This window comes from Aptenodytes patagonicus, chromosome 3 (genome assembly GCF_965638725.1).
Source record: "Aptenodytes patagonicus chromosome 3, bAptPat1.pri.cur, whole genome shotgun sequence".
Taxonomy (NCBI): domain Eukaryota; kingdom Metazoa; phylum Chordata; class Aves; order Sphenisciformes; family Spheniscidae; genus Aptenodytes; species Aptenodytes patagonicus.
In genome coordinates this window covers 57876235-57889436 of record NC_134951.1, presented here as the reverse complement: position 1 = coordinate 57889436, position 13202 = coordinate 57876235, and the positions used below count along the sequence as shown (strand labels likewise).

Genomic DNA, 13202 nt, shown 5'->3' with positions numbered 1-13202 from the left:
ATCACCCTATAATAGCATTTTAATTTACCAGTGCAATAGCAATGCTAAATGCTACAGTCCCCTCTCCTATCAGCTTCATGAAGAAACATCTGTTATTACGGAGGAGCCCCCTTACTTTAACCCATCTTACAGATACGCCGTACACTAAAATGTAGCACTGCAACAATCTTGCATTTTCTCGTCTTTTGTATTTATCACCATATTTTTTACTCACTAAGAAAATATTTTCAGCTGCTAGGATTTATATTTATCTTTAATACAAAGTAATAAAATAACTCACTTCATCCACACGACAGGTATTTTTCCTATTTCATCCTGAAGTTTCCAGTTTGCCTCATTTCTCTTATTTAGCTTTAATTCTTCATAAAAGCACACAGGGTGAAAGAAGGAGATACCTTTAATGCAGCTTTCCTACTGTTAAATAGATATCTTTTTCCCCCTTTCAAAAAAACAAAACAAAACAACTATTAAAGTGACAAAATGACAGCAACAAGTAGACAAAGAGAAATGTTAGAGGCAACTCAGACCTATTGTCCATCACGTGCCTTTCCTTCTGGTGTTCTCCTTAAAGGCTGTTGGGTTGAGGGCAAGCCGCTCTTCACGGGTTTCCTTCCTCCCCCTGCTTTAAGAGGGTTTTACTTTCACCAGAAAATGTTTCTTGTAAAAAAAAAGCCAAAAAACCACAACCAAACAACCGTTATATATCCAATGCAAATGTTGTGCCAAACTCTGAGAAGTGCCACCTTGGTTTTCGTCTTTCTGGGGTTTGAGCAGTTGTGCGTGGAACAGCTGCATCTCTGTAAGCCCAGGGCAGCTGGCCCCGGCCAAACACTTGCCACTCACAACCACAAAGCTGAAAAATCACACCAGTTCCTTGATAGTCCAAAAATGTTCGTGAGCTCCAGTTTCTTCTCCTTTTACTTTTCTGTAATGTAAAGTAAAAATCCAGTTCAAAACTGCTAAGTAGCTTTCCCATGTTTGCATTCAAGAAATAATTTTCACTGCCATAAAAAAAATATTCACACCACTAAAAAAAACCCCCATGATTTCCTCTGCCCCCTGTACGAAGGCCAGTGGTTTTGCATCACCATCCATGACGTCATTTGACTCTTTTAGAGTAGTCCGACTGCAGTTCTGGGTGTGGGGTCTGCTTAAATAGAAGTTCAACGTCTTTGGCTCTCCTCTTGCAACAGAAGGATTTTCCTCTCTGAAATAAGTCTAAAGTACCGTCCTTGCAATGCCAGGTCCTTTTAAGTCCCGTTGTCTTTCCCCGAGCTGCAGGGCCACGGTGGGCTTGGAAAAGGGCAAGGGGGGATCTGGGAGTCTTTGAGTCAGCACATCAGCTCAGAAGGGATCCACCACAGAAGGAGTAACGGCGAGCTGCAAACCAAGATCAGAAGCTGTTACAAACTGACCCGATTTCAGCTCTGAATGCCACCATGTCTAACAGGCAGAGATCTACAGGGGAGAGCCAGGGGAAGAAGAGTGAAGGACAGCTCTAAAACCAGTATAGATCCTTGCTTTTATCCTGAGGCTGCAAACCTGAGAACGGAGAGAAGAAAAAAAGGGAAGAAGAAAAATAGGTACAGGCGTTTAAGGATAGAGAATGACAAACTGCATTTCTGCCAGCTGAGATCAGAGAATCAGTCTAAAGCACGGGCTCCCCAGAGCCCCACGAGGCCATGGAGCAGGGAGAAGAGCCCAAGCTAGACCGCAGGCAGGCACACATCCCTCCTGCCTGAAGTGAGGCCACCGTAAGGAGCCATTTGTGGCTGCAATAACCCAACTTCAGCATGGAGAACTGCCACCAGAGCGGGCTTTCCTTGCCTCCACAACCACTGACTGGGAAACTGCCACTGCTGGCTATGCCTGTGTCACCTTTTTGTCACCGCTATGGCCACACAGCCTTACTTCCAGGCACCTCACCAGACGCAGGATACCAGTACCTGGGGAAAACCATTGCCCTTTTTGCTCAGCAAATGCAATTGTGCTTTCCTCTCAAAAGCTGGGAGAAAAAAATAAATAAGGAGAGGAGGTAGTTTATGAACCTGCACAGGGTCTAGAAATGGGCCTGCTCTGCTGTGGCTGCCCACACTCCTGCCCTCAGGGCAGCCCGTGGAGGGAGCCAAGCGGTGACTTTTGGGGCGGCTCCGTCCTGCTCCCAGCTCTTGCTGCTCAAGGCAAGAGCAGGGCCAGAGCCAGGACAAGAGTACTTCAAAGCAACCAGCACCCTCAGAGCACATTTGAGGGTGCCAGAAATTCAAAGGGTGTCGTGGGGGGGTATGTGTTGCCCTGTCCCATCCTCGCCCTCCCCTTCCTCGCTTGCCTGGCCTAAGAGCCCCAAGAAGGGCACCCAGGGCAGACCTCGGGTGCCTCCCATGGGGCTTCCACCCCCAATTTATTCCCCCACAGCAGCACGCCATCCACCCCACCATGGGGGGTCCATCCCCACTACTATAGGTGGTGTGAGGGAGGCAGGGAGCAGAGGTGCAGCTGAGCCGGGGGGACCCGGAGGGGCCGAAGGCAGCTCTTTACCTGCGTCCACATTGAGGCCGAGGCTCTGTGCCATGTCCCCCGCTGTGTTGGGGAAGGGTCCCGGTGTCGTCCAGGCCGCGGCGGTGCCCGCCTCGCTCTTGCCCAGTTCACAGGGGGGGCTGACCGGCGTGGGCACGGAGGCGGGGGTGAGGCGGTGGGGGCGGACGGAGGCGGTGGGCACCAGGAGCGAGCCGTAGCGGGGGTCGAAGTGGGGCCCATAGACCTCGTGCATGGCGGCAGGGCGGGGGTAGGCAGTGCTCTGTGTCCCGATGTAGGGGGGGTGGTGGTGGTGGTGGTGGTGGTGGGCATGGTGCCAGGGCTCGGGGCCACCCTGGTGCAGGTGGCCGTGCAGAGAGGCCGGTGCGTAGGGGTCGGCCGCGGCGGCGAAGGGCAGCTCGCTGTGGGCGGCAGCTGCCAGGGGGCTGCTCAGGGTGGCTGGGACCGAGGAGGGCTGGTATGTGCTGTTCCAGAAGGACGGTGGGAAGCTGCGCTGGCTCATTGGGAAGGAGCCATCTGGGTGAAGGGAGTGGGAGAGAAAGGAAAGGCAGCAATGAGCACACCCAGCGAGCCCTGGTCTCCTTTCCCTAGGGCTCTGCCCCTCTCCAGATCCCCCCAAATCAACCGTCGCATTCCCTTTATCCCCCAAACAACTGCCAAACACAAGAAATTGCTCCCGGCGAGTACAGATTCCTTTCCAGCTAAACAGCCAACACACCTAGCCCAGGGCTTACCCATGAAATGGAAACTATTTGCTCCAGGTTTCTCTTAATATGTATTTAGGGACAAGGCTGTCATCTAAGGTGAGGGAAACATCTCTTTTCCTCAGTAGTAGAAACTGAGTCAGAGCTATTATGCACCGCAGCAATTTCCAGGGTTGGATTTTTCTTGTTTGTCTACTATTACTAAATAGTAATCTCCTTGTCTAAGCATTTACCCCAGCACCTCGGAGGATGCCTGACCCTGCCAGGAGAGTGGCTGCTTCCTCAGCGCAGTTTCAAAGTGGGCAGGAACAGCACGAGATGCGACTAAGGGCCAGCCTGAATTTTCTAAACATCTGGGGGCAATTCCCCCATCTGTTACACTGGACTTATGCCTCTTTCTAACATATTTGGGAAGCGTTCTGCAGATCTTTTGGGATTGGCAGGGCAAAGGACAAGGACCTGCATTTTCTTTGCCTGGTAAGCCACATGTAAGATGGACTAGTGATTATTAACAGCACAGAGATAGACATTACGCATTATCAATTGGGAATGCACAGTGTTCCCAAGACAAATAAAAACATGCTCCTGATACACGTTTGCCAGGGAGGTACGTCAGTTCTGCACCCTGGCATTACTCAGGAGAAAGGGAAGCAGTTCATGACAAGCAAAGAACTCTCCTCTCCTGCCATCAATTCCAGCACTGAGTATCTTTCACCTGTGAAATATTTAAACTACTATTTCATTCTTAGAAACTACCAACAGCGATTCATGGAGGGGCTGGGAAAGTGGCTTTTGGATGAGCGGGTGGCCCCGTGAGGGAGGGTCCCCAAAACTGCCTCAAAAGAAGTGCCTGCCCTAACTCTCTGGAGGGCGGAGGGAGGGGAAGGTTATTCCCCTCTGCCCTGGGTACCCCCACGGGCCCGTCCAGGGCGAACCAGGCATGGCTGTGGAGAGCTGCGCATCAGCCGCAGCCTTGGCCTTGCTGGCACAGGGCCGCTGCCGTGGGCAGGTCTGAAAGCCCTCATTTTCAGAAATTTAGGATCCTTGTCTCTGCTCCAGCAGCAACCAGGGTGGTGATACACGTAGGGCAAGATACAGGGAGACACACAGTCTGTTTTTTAGCAGTGGGAAGCTGGTGAGATGGTTCCCACATCTGCTTTTTGCTTTGTTCCCATCTTCGATTACCACTGCGCTAGACTTAAAGCTGCTCCGGCAAGGGTCAGCAGGGGAGGCGCTTACCACAGCCACAGCGAGGGGGTCCCTCCGCGGCTTGTTTGGTTGCAGCCCCCGCCAGGTAAATCGCCTGCGCTGTAAAGGCGGTTCCGTTCCCCCGACCGCCTCCCTTGGCACGGGCAGCGGGAAGCACGGCGCGAACAGAAGGGGTTTTTCTTTTCTTTTTTCCCCTAAAAGCGTCGAACCGCCCGCGGCTCCCGGCCCGGGGCAGCCGGCTCCCAGGGCCTGCCCGCCGGGCACCCGCGGCCGGCGGAGGGGAGGAGGGTGCCCCGGGGGGGGGGGCCCGCCGCCCTGCGCGCCCCACCGCGCCCCACCGCGCCGCGCTGCGCGCTCACCCCGCCAGGAGCCGGCGTTCCGCGCCGCTTTCGCGCTGCCGATCGAGAAGCTGCTGGGCTGGCTGAGCGCCCGGCTGAAGTGCTCGTCCACCACGGCGCTGATGTCCCCCTGGAAGTAGGTGAAGAGGACGCAGCGGGAGTTGATGTACTCGGCCTCGGGGGGTCGCTCCTTCTCGGGACTGCAGTCCTCCTCCTTGATGCTGGCCGCGGGGTGGCTGGAGAAGGAGCTGCTGGCGCTGGCGCTGCTGCCGCTCTCCGGGGCTTCTTGCATTTTGGAGTAAAATGCGAGTTTCTGGAGGAAAGGGGGAGGGAGGGAAGGAAAGAAAATAGAGCCGGTCACGCAGCGCAGCAAGGTGCGCTGGCCCTCCCTGTACCAGCCGGGATGCAGCGCCGAGCCCGCCCCTGCCATCTTTCCGCGAGGATGCAAAAGTCTGGCCCCCGGCTGCCCGCCAGCGAGGGGGGCTCCCGCTGCGCCCCCCACACCGTAGCTGCGTTTCTGCCCTGCCGCGGGGAGGCAGCGAAGGGGCTGCAAATCGGGCTGGGGGCGCGAAACCCAGAGATGCCGGCCGGGATGGAGCAAGACAGCCTCCATGCGCGGCAGGCGCGGCCGGGCGGGGGGATACACGCGCGGGTCCCCATCACGAAGTCCCGCACAAGAAGGCACTTGGCAGGCCGGCTCCTGGGGGGACGGCGGCCGCCAAGGGGCTGAGATGCGGGGGTGCGAGGTGGGGGGGGGGGGGGGCGCGGGCAGGTCCCCGGCTCGCACAAACGTGACTGCTGGCAAAATCTGCCCCGAAGAGTGTCCTGTAACCCACAGCGGCGAGGAGGAGGAAGGGGGGAAATAATGGACTGGCAGCCTCAAACACATTTCAGGGCAAAAAAAGCATTTCCCTGGCCAGCCAGAAGCTCCAGGTATTTCCTACAAGATTGGACTGTTTTTACTGGATTCCTCTGGGTGGGATAACAGCGGGCGTTGGGAATTTTGCTGGATGTTTCCCTTCGTCTCTTTATCCGCGTTAGCGTGTCCGCAGCTGCTGGGAGTTTCTTAGAAATAAGCGATGGGACGCTGAGCCCGGGCTTGGCCGCTGCGGGCAGAGCCGTGGAGCGGGCGGCGGGGGAAGCACCGAGGGGACGGGTCAGAGCCCCGGGGCCAAGACACGCGAGACATTTAATAATGTCACTCCTTCGTGACGCCCGCCTTTCCACTTGGCTCCCGGCTCGGCCATTGAGGTAATGATCATCCCCCTAAATAATGTCACGAAGCCGTGTGCGCGGGAGGGGTGGGCTGGTGGTGGGGGGAAGGCAAGGTGGGGGAAGACATCATTTGCTATTTGTAACAGGTATTCCGGCCCCGCTGCCAGGCGCTGGAGGTGGCACCCGGGCCGCCACGCCGGGGGCTGCGCGGAGCCGCGGGGGCTGCGCGGAGCGGGGCCGCTCGCCCCGGCACGGGCCCCGCGCGGCGGGGGCTGCCGCCCGCCCCGGGCCCGGGGTGCTGCTGTCTCTATCCATCCCCTTTTTCGTTTGGCTGGGGGAGGAAGGAATTCATTTCTGGAAGGAAAAAGGGGGAGGGAAAAAAGAGAAAACCGGAGGGCGAAAGAGAAAGCGGTGTGCAGCAGGTGCGGCCCGGGGAAACGAGCCCTGACCCACGCGGGACAGTGCGCGGCCCGGGGCGGGCAGTTCCCCGCGCACGACGGGCGGTGCGTGCCGCGAAACATCCCCGCGGCCGGCGGGATCCTTTTATCGAAATCCGGGGATTAATCGATGCCCGCGACAGCCCGGGCGGAGCTGCGGGCAGCGCGGCGGCGAGACGTGGGTCCCGGCCACGAAATGCCCGCGGGTCTCGCAGGCGACCGCCGCCGCCGGGAGCCCGGGAGCGGGGAGCATCCCCGCAGCCCCGCCGCACGGCAGCCTTGCCCCCCTGGGGGCCGGGGCTTCCTACCCCACCGACAAAACGGGGAAACCCCGCAGCCTCCCGGCACTCCCGCCTCCCTCACTTCCAGAGGGTGACTCCGGAGCACCCGCTCCAAGGCGGCTGGTAAAATATCTGCCCGAAGTGGCTCCCGCGGCGGCGGCCGGGATGCCGGCCCACAGGGGGTGAGCGATGCCCCGGGCAGCCCTCCCTCGCCGCCCCCGGCGGGCCCCCGGCAAACCGCCGGGCATCGCTGCCCCCAGCCGCCGCGCTCGGACGGAGCCCGTCCCGGCAAAGGAAGAAAAAAGAAAGAAAAAAAAGAAGAAAAAAATCCCTAAAAAGCCATCGCAGGGTTCAAATCGCGCTCTCGCTCCCAAGGCAGCCCGCAGCCCGTCGGTCGCCGCCGGGGTACGTACCCTGCCGAGCCCCGCGCCAAGGTGGGATGCGGTTCTGCTCCGCTCACCATCGCAGGCTCCCAGATCTTCTCCCCCCCCCCCCCCTCTTTCCCCTCCCCTTCTCCTTTTCCCTTTTTCCTTTTGGTAAGGCCCCAGACGGCCATCCTCCAGACGACACCCCTCCCACCCTCTGCCTCTTCACCGCTGCCCCCCGCACGTACCTGGTGATAGGGGCTGTAGGCTGCTGCGAAGTAGGGCTGGGGAGGACCGTAGACCTGGTACATAACATCCAAACAGCTCATGGCTGGCCGCGGCCGAGAATTATTTTTTTTCTCATCAACTCGTGTTCTGCAAAGTGGAGCAGTGCTTCGCGGGAGGGAGGTTCCCGGGGGTTAAGAGGCACCACTCATTGGTGGGAGGAGTGAGGGGGGATGAGACCGCGCTGGGCTGAGATGACACCCCCCTCCCTGCCCTCCTTCCCTGCCTCCCTCCCTCCCTATAGCGCGGCTCCCTCCAGCAAAGGCGCCGGGGCTGGAGGGGCTCCGTGGGCGCCGGGGCGGGGAGGTTCAGCCCCGGGCCCGGCGGTGGCAGGGGTGGGGGGAGCCGGGGAGAGCCCCCTTCTGCAGCCGGGGCTGCCCGGGAGCAGCGGGGCGGGAGGCGCGGGGTGGGGGGGTCCGGCGCCCGGCGCCCGCCCCGGCCGCGCAGGGACCCGCCGGCGGCCGCGGGGTGCGGAGGAGCGGAGCGGCGGCGGGGGGGGGGTTTGCTCAGCGGGACAGCCCCTCCCCCGCCGCGTTTCGTTTGATTTCATTTATTTCATTTCATGTGCTTGCCGTGCCGGGGTGCTGCCCCGCCGCCGGTGCCGGGCCGCGCTCCGGCCGGGTCCCTCCGCGCCCCCCGGTCAGGACGCCCCCGCCGCCCCCCGCCTCCTCGGGCCCCGCTGCCCGCTGCCGCCGGCGGCGAAGCGGGGCTCCGGGAAAGGCGGGGATCTGGGTAAGCCCCCCAAATCCCACGGAGTCCGACGTCCGACGTACCAAAATTAGAGGAACTGAAAGGTCTGGTGAACCGAAGGAGGAAAAATCAGTTGTCTCCCGAGGCGGAATCTGCCCAGAAATTTTCAGTCATTACAAATGCCGGGAATGGCGATGCTTTTGCACTTAATAGAAACTAAAACAACGCCGAGGGCAAAGGCACGTGAAAGGAACAAATTATCGCGAAGGTAATCTGCATTTACTCCCTCGCTTTCTGCTGAGTACGGCGCGCACAGGCGCAAACAGGTGAATGTATCTGAACTGCTAATTTTGACGGCGATGCATAGGAGGGAGATTAGTTTCTAACAGAGATGTAAGTTCTCATTTCAATATCAACTCTTGGAAACGCTCAGCTTCATGGTATGGGTCACAACTACTGCGAAAAGAGACAAGTTATGTTTTAACCATTTGCGATAAAGCCAAAAAATACAGAAAACCTGAGAGAAAGAAAATTACTTGCTTTTCAAACCCTGATTGTTTACAAAGCTATGGGGAAAAATACGAAAAGAACGAACAGCTTGAATTTTGAAGACCTGGAAATCTTTAATTGAATTTTAGCAGAAATTACTCCCAATTAAAATATCAATTAATAATTAAAATATTAATATTTGTCCCTATTTTGTTTCCCCAAAAATGTAATTTTTATATTCCAAATGCTAGGAATTGTTCTGAATGCCTGTCCTTTGCCAAAATCATATTTCAGTGCCTAATGAGCATAAGTTTCAATTTTTTCTGCACCAGGTGCAAGGTTTAAAATTCATATTTGAACCATTTTTTTCTCCCTCTTCTAGCTGGGTAAATTTGTTTTTCATACTGCAATGCAGCCGGGAACGCCGTGGCTGCGGGGTTCAGCCCCAGCACCGCTCCTTCCCCCATCAGAGCAAATTTTGTGTCGGTGGTCGAGAAGTGAACGAGGGGAAGAACTGTTGGTATTAGGCCTTCAAAAAAGAAATGTGTCTCATGCGCTACCATTTTATTTCTCCTGAGCAGCAAGCAAATAGCCATGGTACGGGGAAGGGCTCACTCTGTGGCTGGCATCCAAAATAAGGCAGTCAGCTAAGGAACGCCCCTCCGCTCCTCGCAGCGAGAGACTGAGGGACCTCACTTGGGACGATGGGATCTCGCTTCTCCCGTGTGTCCCTGCTCCTGAGAGGCCAGGAGCTTTCCCGCCATGCAGAGATCTGTGCCTGTTTCAAAGGTAACAGTACGCTGGGCGACCTACCAAAAAAAGCCCATTTCTCAGAAGGTGAGTCTGATTTGAACACATACCCCAAAGACACAGCATACCTTCCTGCTGTTCGTACGAGCTCTTCACCAACAACTTTGTGCAACAGCAAAGGTAGGACCTGACACTTGCCAAGCTGAGCATTTGCTTCTTGTGAAGAAAAACCCAAGTGTAATAGTAACACGTGCAACTGGGGGCTGCGATGCGGTAGATGGTCTAGGTTGTGTCCCCTGGAGAATCTCTCTTTGAGGGATGAATTTAGGGGTTTTACCTCACAATCAAGTATATGTTAGGGGAATCAGGTCTGATGAGGCTTGGTATGAATTCCGTTTCTTTTATAAACAGCTATTTGACTGTAAAACTGTCCAATGTAAGACACGAGCAAACGTTAGTGCCTTAACACAGAGCAATACAAACATTCGTGCGAAAGTGCTGGCGTTGTTTTGCCTTCTCGGTGCACCCTGTGAAATCAGTCCTGCTATAGGAAATTGTCCTGGAAACCAAGGGTCAGAAACTATATTCACTAATGATCTCACTGCGTATTTACAATTATATATAAATAGTTTTGCTTGGTCCTAACTAAAGAATTTTAGGTGGGTTGAGTCACACAAGGAACTACAAAGGCTTGGAAAAAAACAGCTGAGATATCTCAGAGAGAAAATTATGACAGCAATGAAGGAAAGCACACTTTTAGGAAGGACATGGGTTAAGAATTGGCTGTGTACCATTAAAACACTGGCATGGGCCTACTCCTACGGTCATGCACTGGTAATGTTTCACAGCAGTAATGCAAAAAGAAAATCTTGTTGTTGGGAATAATGAATTATGGCTTCTGATAAACAGCGAGGTGCAGAAAGTTACAACTTGCCTCGGAAAACATTCCTATAAAGCAAGTCAAAGTTATCTTCTAACTAAGCTGGAACCTTTCACAAAAGAAGAATTGGGTATTACTGTAAATGGCTCCCTGGACAGGCAAACAGATCATCAAACAAAACATCAACATTCAGAAAGACTGCGACAAAAAAGTCACGAAAACATGATAGCACTGACCATAATTGTTGCTCACCTTCCCTGGAAATCCGACATCCAGTGCCAGCCTCCCAGCACCCGGTGTGCAAACATTTGAGCAGTGAACATAACGTTCAATAAAAAGATTAAGTATTTATTAGCCAGAAGGGACCTTTCTGTTTTTTCAATCTGACCACATATATACTTTGTGCTGTTGATACTATACTTTTTTAGAAGCTCAGGGAGACTTTTGCTGTTTCCAGAAAGGCACGCTTTCCCGACTGGAAGACACCACGAGGTGGATGGAGAATCCAGCCTTTGCCGCAGCCGTTTGCTGCTGTGCTTAGCTGCCTTCAGCGTTTCTCACTTCCAGCTTGAGTTGGGCTGGCTTCAGCTTCCAGCTGTTGGTTCATGCAATGCCTTACTTCACTTAGCTAAACAGTCCTTTCATACGTAATATTTTCTCTTATGCAACTTATTTTATTCCAAACAATAATCTTTTTTTCCTGCCAAAATAGATGCAGCTCCTTAATTTTCTACAGCAATTTCTCCAGTCCTCAGAGAATTTTTGTACCTTTTTTCTTTGCACCCTGTGCAATTTTTCAACATTGTTTGAAATATATTGACACAAGAACTTGTTATTATTTTAACATCTCTCTTGCTGAAGTAAAATACCTTGCAAAGTAAAATACCTTCTTAGCAACTGATGCTTACAGCTGTTGTTTTATTTTTTTGCCACAACAAAATTTTAAAGACACGTCATGCTGATGTGCTTTCCCACTGTGATCACCACAGTATTTTCAGGATCACTACTGCGAGTTTGTAAAAACCATGGACTGCTTGGTGGTGTGGAGCTGATGGTAGAGGGATGTTTCTGGCGTTTCTTCTGAGCTCTTACGTAGCTGACTGAGACTGCAAGTAACCAGGCTGAAAGCTTTAGTGATCCCATGGGAGCCTATGACATCTGCTCACGACCCCTTGTAGAGTCACCCTTTCCAGGACCCTTTCCATCACCTGCCTTCCTTGGTCCTAGATGTGCAGCGCTGCAAACAGCTCCGTTCGTGTGCTGGTTGTTCCTGAAAGTGCCAAGAGACTGAACAACAGACTCGGGTCTTTCCAAATGTCCCACCTTACTCACCAGTCTTCTTGCCACTATGTTACCTGCAAAATTTATTGGTGTGATTTTATATCAACTTTCAAGTTACCCATGAACGTCTTGCACAGTTCACAAACTAGCTAATATGAATACTCCTCCTCCTATATAGTGTTCATATACTATACTCCCACATAGCAGTATTCATACTCCTAAATACTAAAGGTATTGCCTTCTCGGTTAGAGAAGGTTCTTAAAGGTTCTGTTGACTCCAGTTTCTTGCAGTTTTTGTCCATTTGCTGTGTGCATCAGTTATATCGTGCAATGCCTCCTCTATGAGATGATAACTTTGGTTTCACTAGGCTTCCTATTTCTGCTCTCTATTTTATTCTCTAATGCCTCAGTCTGGCTGTAGAATTCAGCACATGCTTAACTTTCAGTTGAATGCACTACTTGTGGGTTTACATGGGTCAAATTTGGCTGAAATGAATTCAGATCAATATTGCTGTTCTTCTTTCTTATCTTGTCAGTCTTTGTGCTCTGTCTCCCTAAAAGCTTTTTGTCTTTTTTTAGGGCTTGGCAACTGTTACCATGGTGTTCCCAGGGATGTTTCTGAGGTGCAGCCTCTGGGTCTGTATTGATGCAGAAGACTTTAGGCTCAAGAGCTGCTGGCTTGGTAGTTTTCACAGGCACTGAATTAACTGAAATTCAAGACAAAAATCAGTATGGTAAAATAGCACGAGGACACATATCACTGACTTCCTTGTCTCCTTCACTGTCCTGAGGAACCCAGTTTTATTTTGTTTTTAATTTTCAACCTCAGAGACCTTGTATAGTTAATTTTAATCTTCCTTTGAGGGGGGTGCTTTTTTTTCCTCCGTTTCCTTTTTTCCCTGTGGCTCGAAGAGTTAACTGTTAGCTGCTAATTAATCACACGTTCAGATACTATTCGGTGCGCGTTTGTATATGTGACAACACGTCTACTCCAGTGACACGCTCTGCAGCAGCTGGAATGTACGTGGTGATTTTTACTCCATGATGTATTTACAGGGGAGCTGCAGCCCGGCTCAGGGCGCAGCATCTGGCGTGTGTCACTCACCCGTCCTACCCAACCCTTACGGGCTGGAGGCATCACCTGTCTCTCCTCTACTGATCGCGGCAGATGAAGAGATCATTATGCAGGGCTGGAAGGGAAATCTAGTGCTGTCATGAGGGAATATATTAACATGTGTGAGAACACACTGAATGCATTGAATTTAGGGTTTGATTTTGCTATATGAAAGCTCATGGAAGTTTTTTCACGAACCGGTATAGGAATAGGCTCAGTTTTGTCCTCAGAGGTAGAGCTAGCAGCTTTTCTGATGTATGTATTGTGGCATATTCGGATCTGAGCTGAATCACTGTGCACCCCTCTCCCCCGCCCCCGGCACTGAACCACTGGTGGGTGAATCTGGCTTTTTCTGAGATTCATTCACCAAGACGTTCTACAGATATTTTTGTATTTGTGTATGAGATATATAATACATTTTTCCTCAGCTGCGCTCAGGACAGAGAAGCGATTTCAGACAAAATGTTCCTTAGCAATCACCCCCAAGCGCAAAATAGGTTTTTTCCCATTTTATTTTACTTTTTTTTATTGCTATGATGTAAAAGTAGAAACAGGCTGTGTCTGAGCTCTGTTGAAGTTGCTTAAGCACCAGCCCTATTAATATAATATATGCACTAAACTCTTGATGTAAT

General features: G+C 52.8%; 1 protein-coding gene across 3 annotated transcripts; it reads right to left on the bottom strand.

The window, feature by feature from the left end:
* Positions 1-235: 235 nt before the first annotated feature.
* Positions 236-7513, bottom strand: VGLL2 (vestigial like family member 2). Of its 3 annotated transcripts, none has more exons than XM_076333475.1 (4): positions 7330-7513; positions 4805-5096; positions 2509-3048; positions 236-1583 (listed from the first exon to the last, which is right to left on the bottom strand). In XM_076333475.1, the coding sequence occupies exons 1-4, from the start codon at positions 7408-7410 to the stop codon at positions 1459-1461; spliced, it is 1038 nt and encodes a 345-aa protein (XP_076189590.1). In that variant the 5' UTR covers positions 7411-7513; the 3' UTR covers positions 236-1458. The 3 variants fall into 3 exon arrangements, with proteins under 3 accessions (XP_076189590.1, XP_076189588.1, XP_076189589.1); XM_076333473.1 differs by having other exon boundaries at positions 236-1542; positions 2536-3048; XM_076333474.1 differs by having other exon boundaries at positions 236-1380; positions 2536-3048.
* Positions 7514-13202: the final 5689 nt, after the last annotated feature.

What these genes read in the sequence shown, in the direction of transcription:
- VGLL2 (XM_076333475.1), bottom strand. Translation starts at nt 7,410, where the DNA reads ATGAGCTGTTTGGATGTTATGTACCAGGTCTACGGTCCTCCCCAGCCC. An exon ending in GAACGCCGGCTCCTGGCGGG is followed by an intron (nt 3,049 to 4,804) that starts GTGAGCGCGCAG and finishes CCCTTCACCCAG; the next exon opens with ATGGCTCCTTCCCAATGAGC. An exon ending in GCTGCCTTCGGCCCCTCCGG is followed by an intron (nt 1,584 to 2,508) that starts GTCCCCCCGGCT and finishes AAACGCCTGTAC; the next exon opens with CTATTTTTCTTCTTCCCTTT.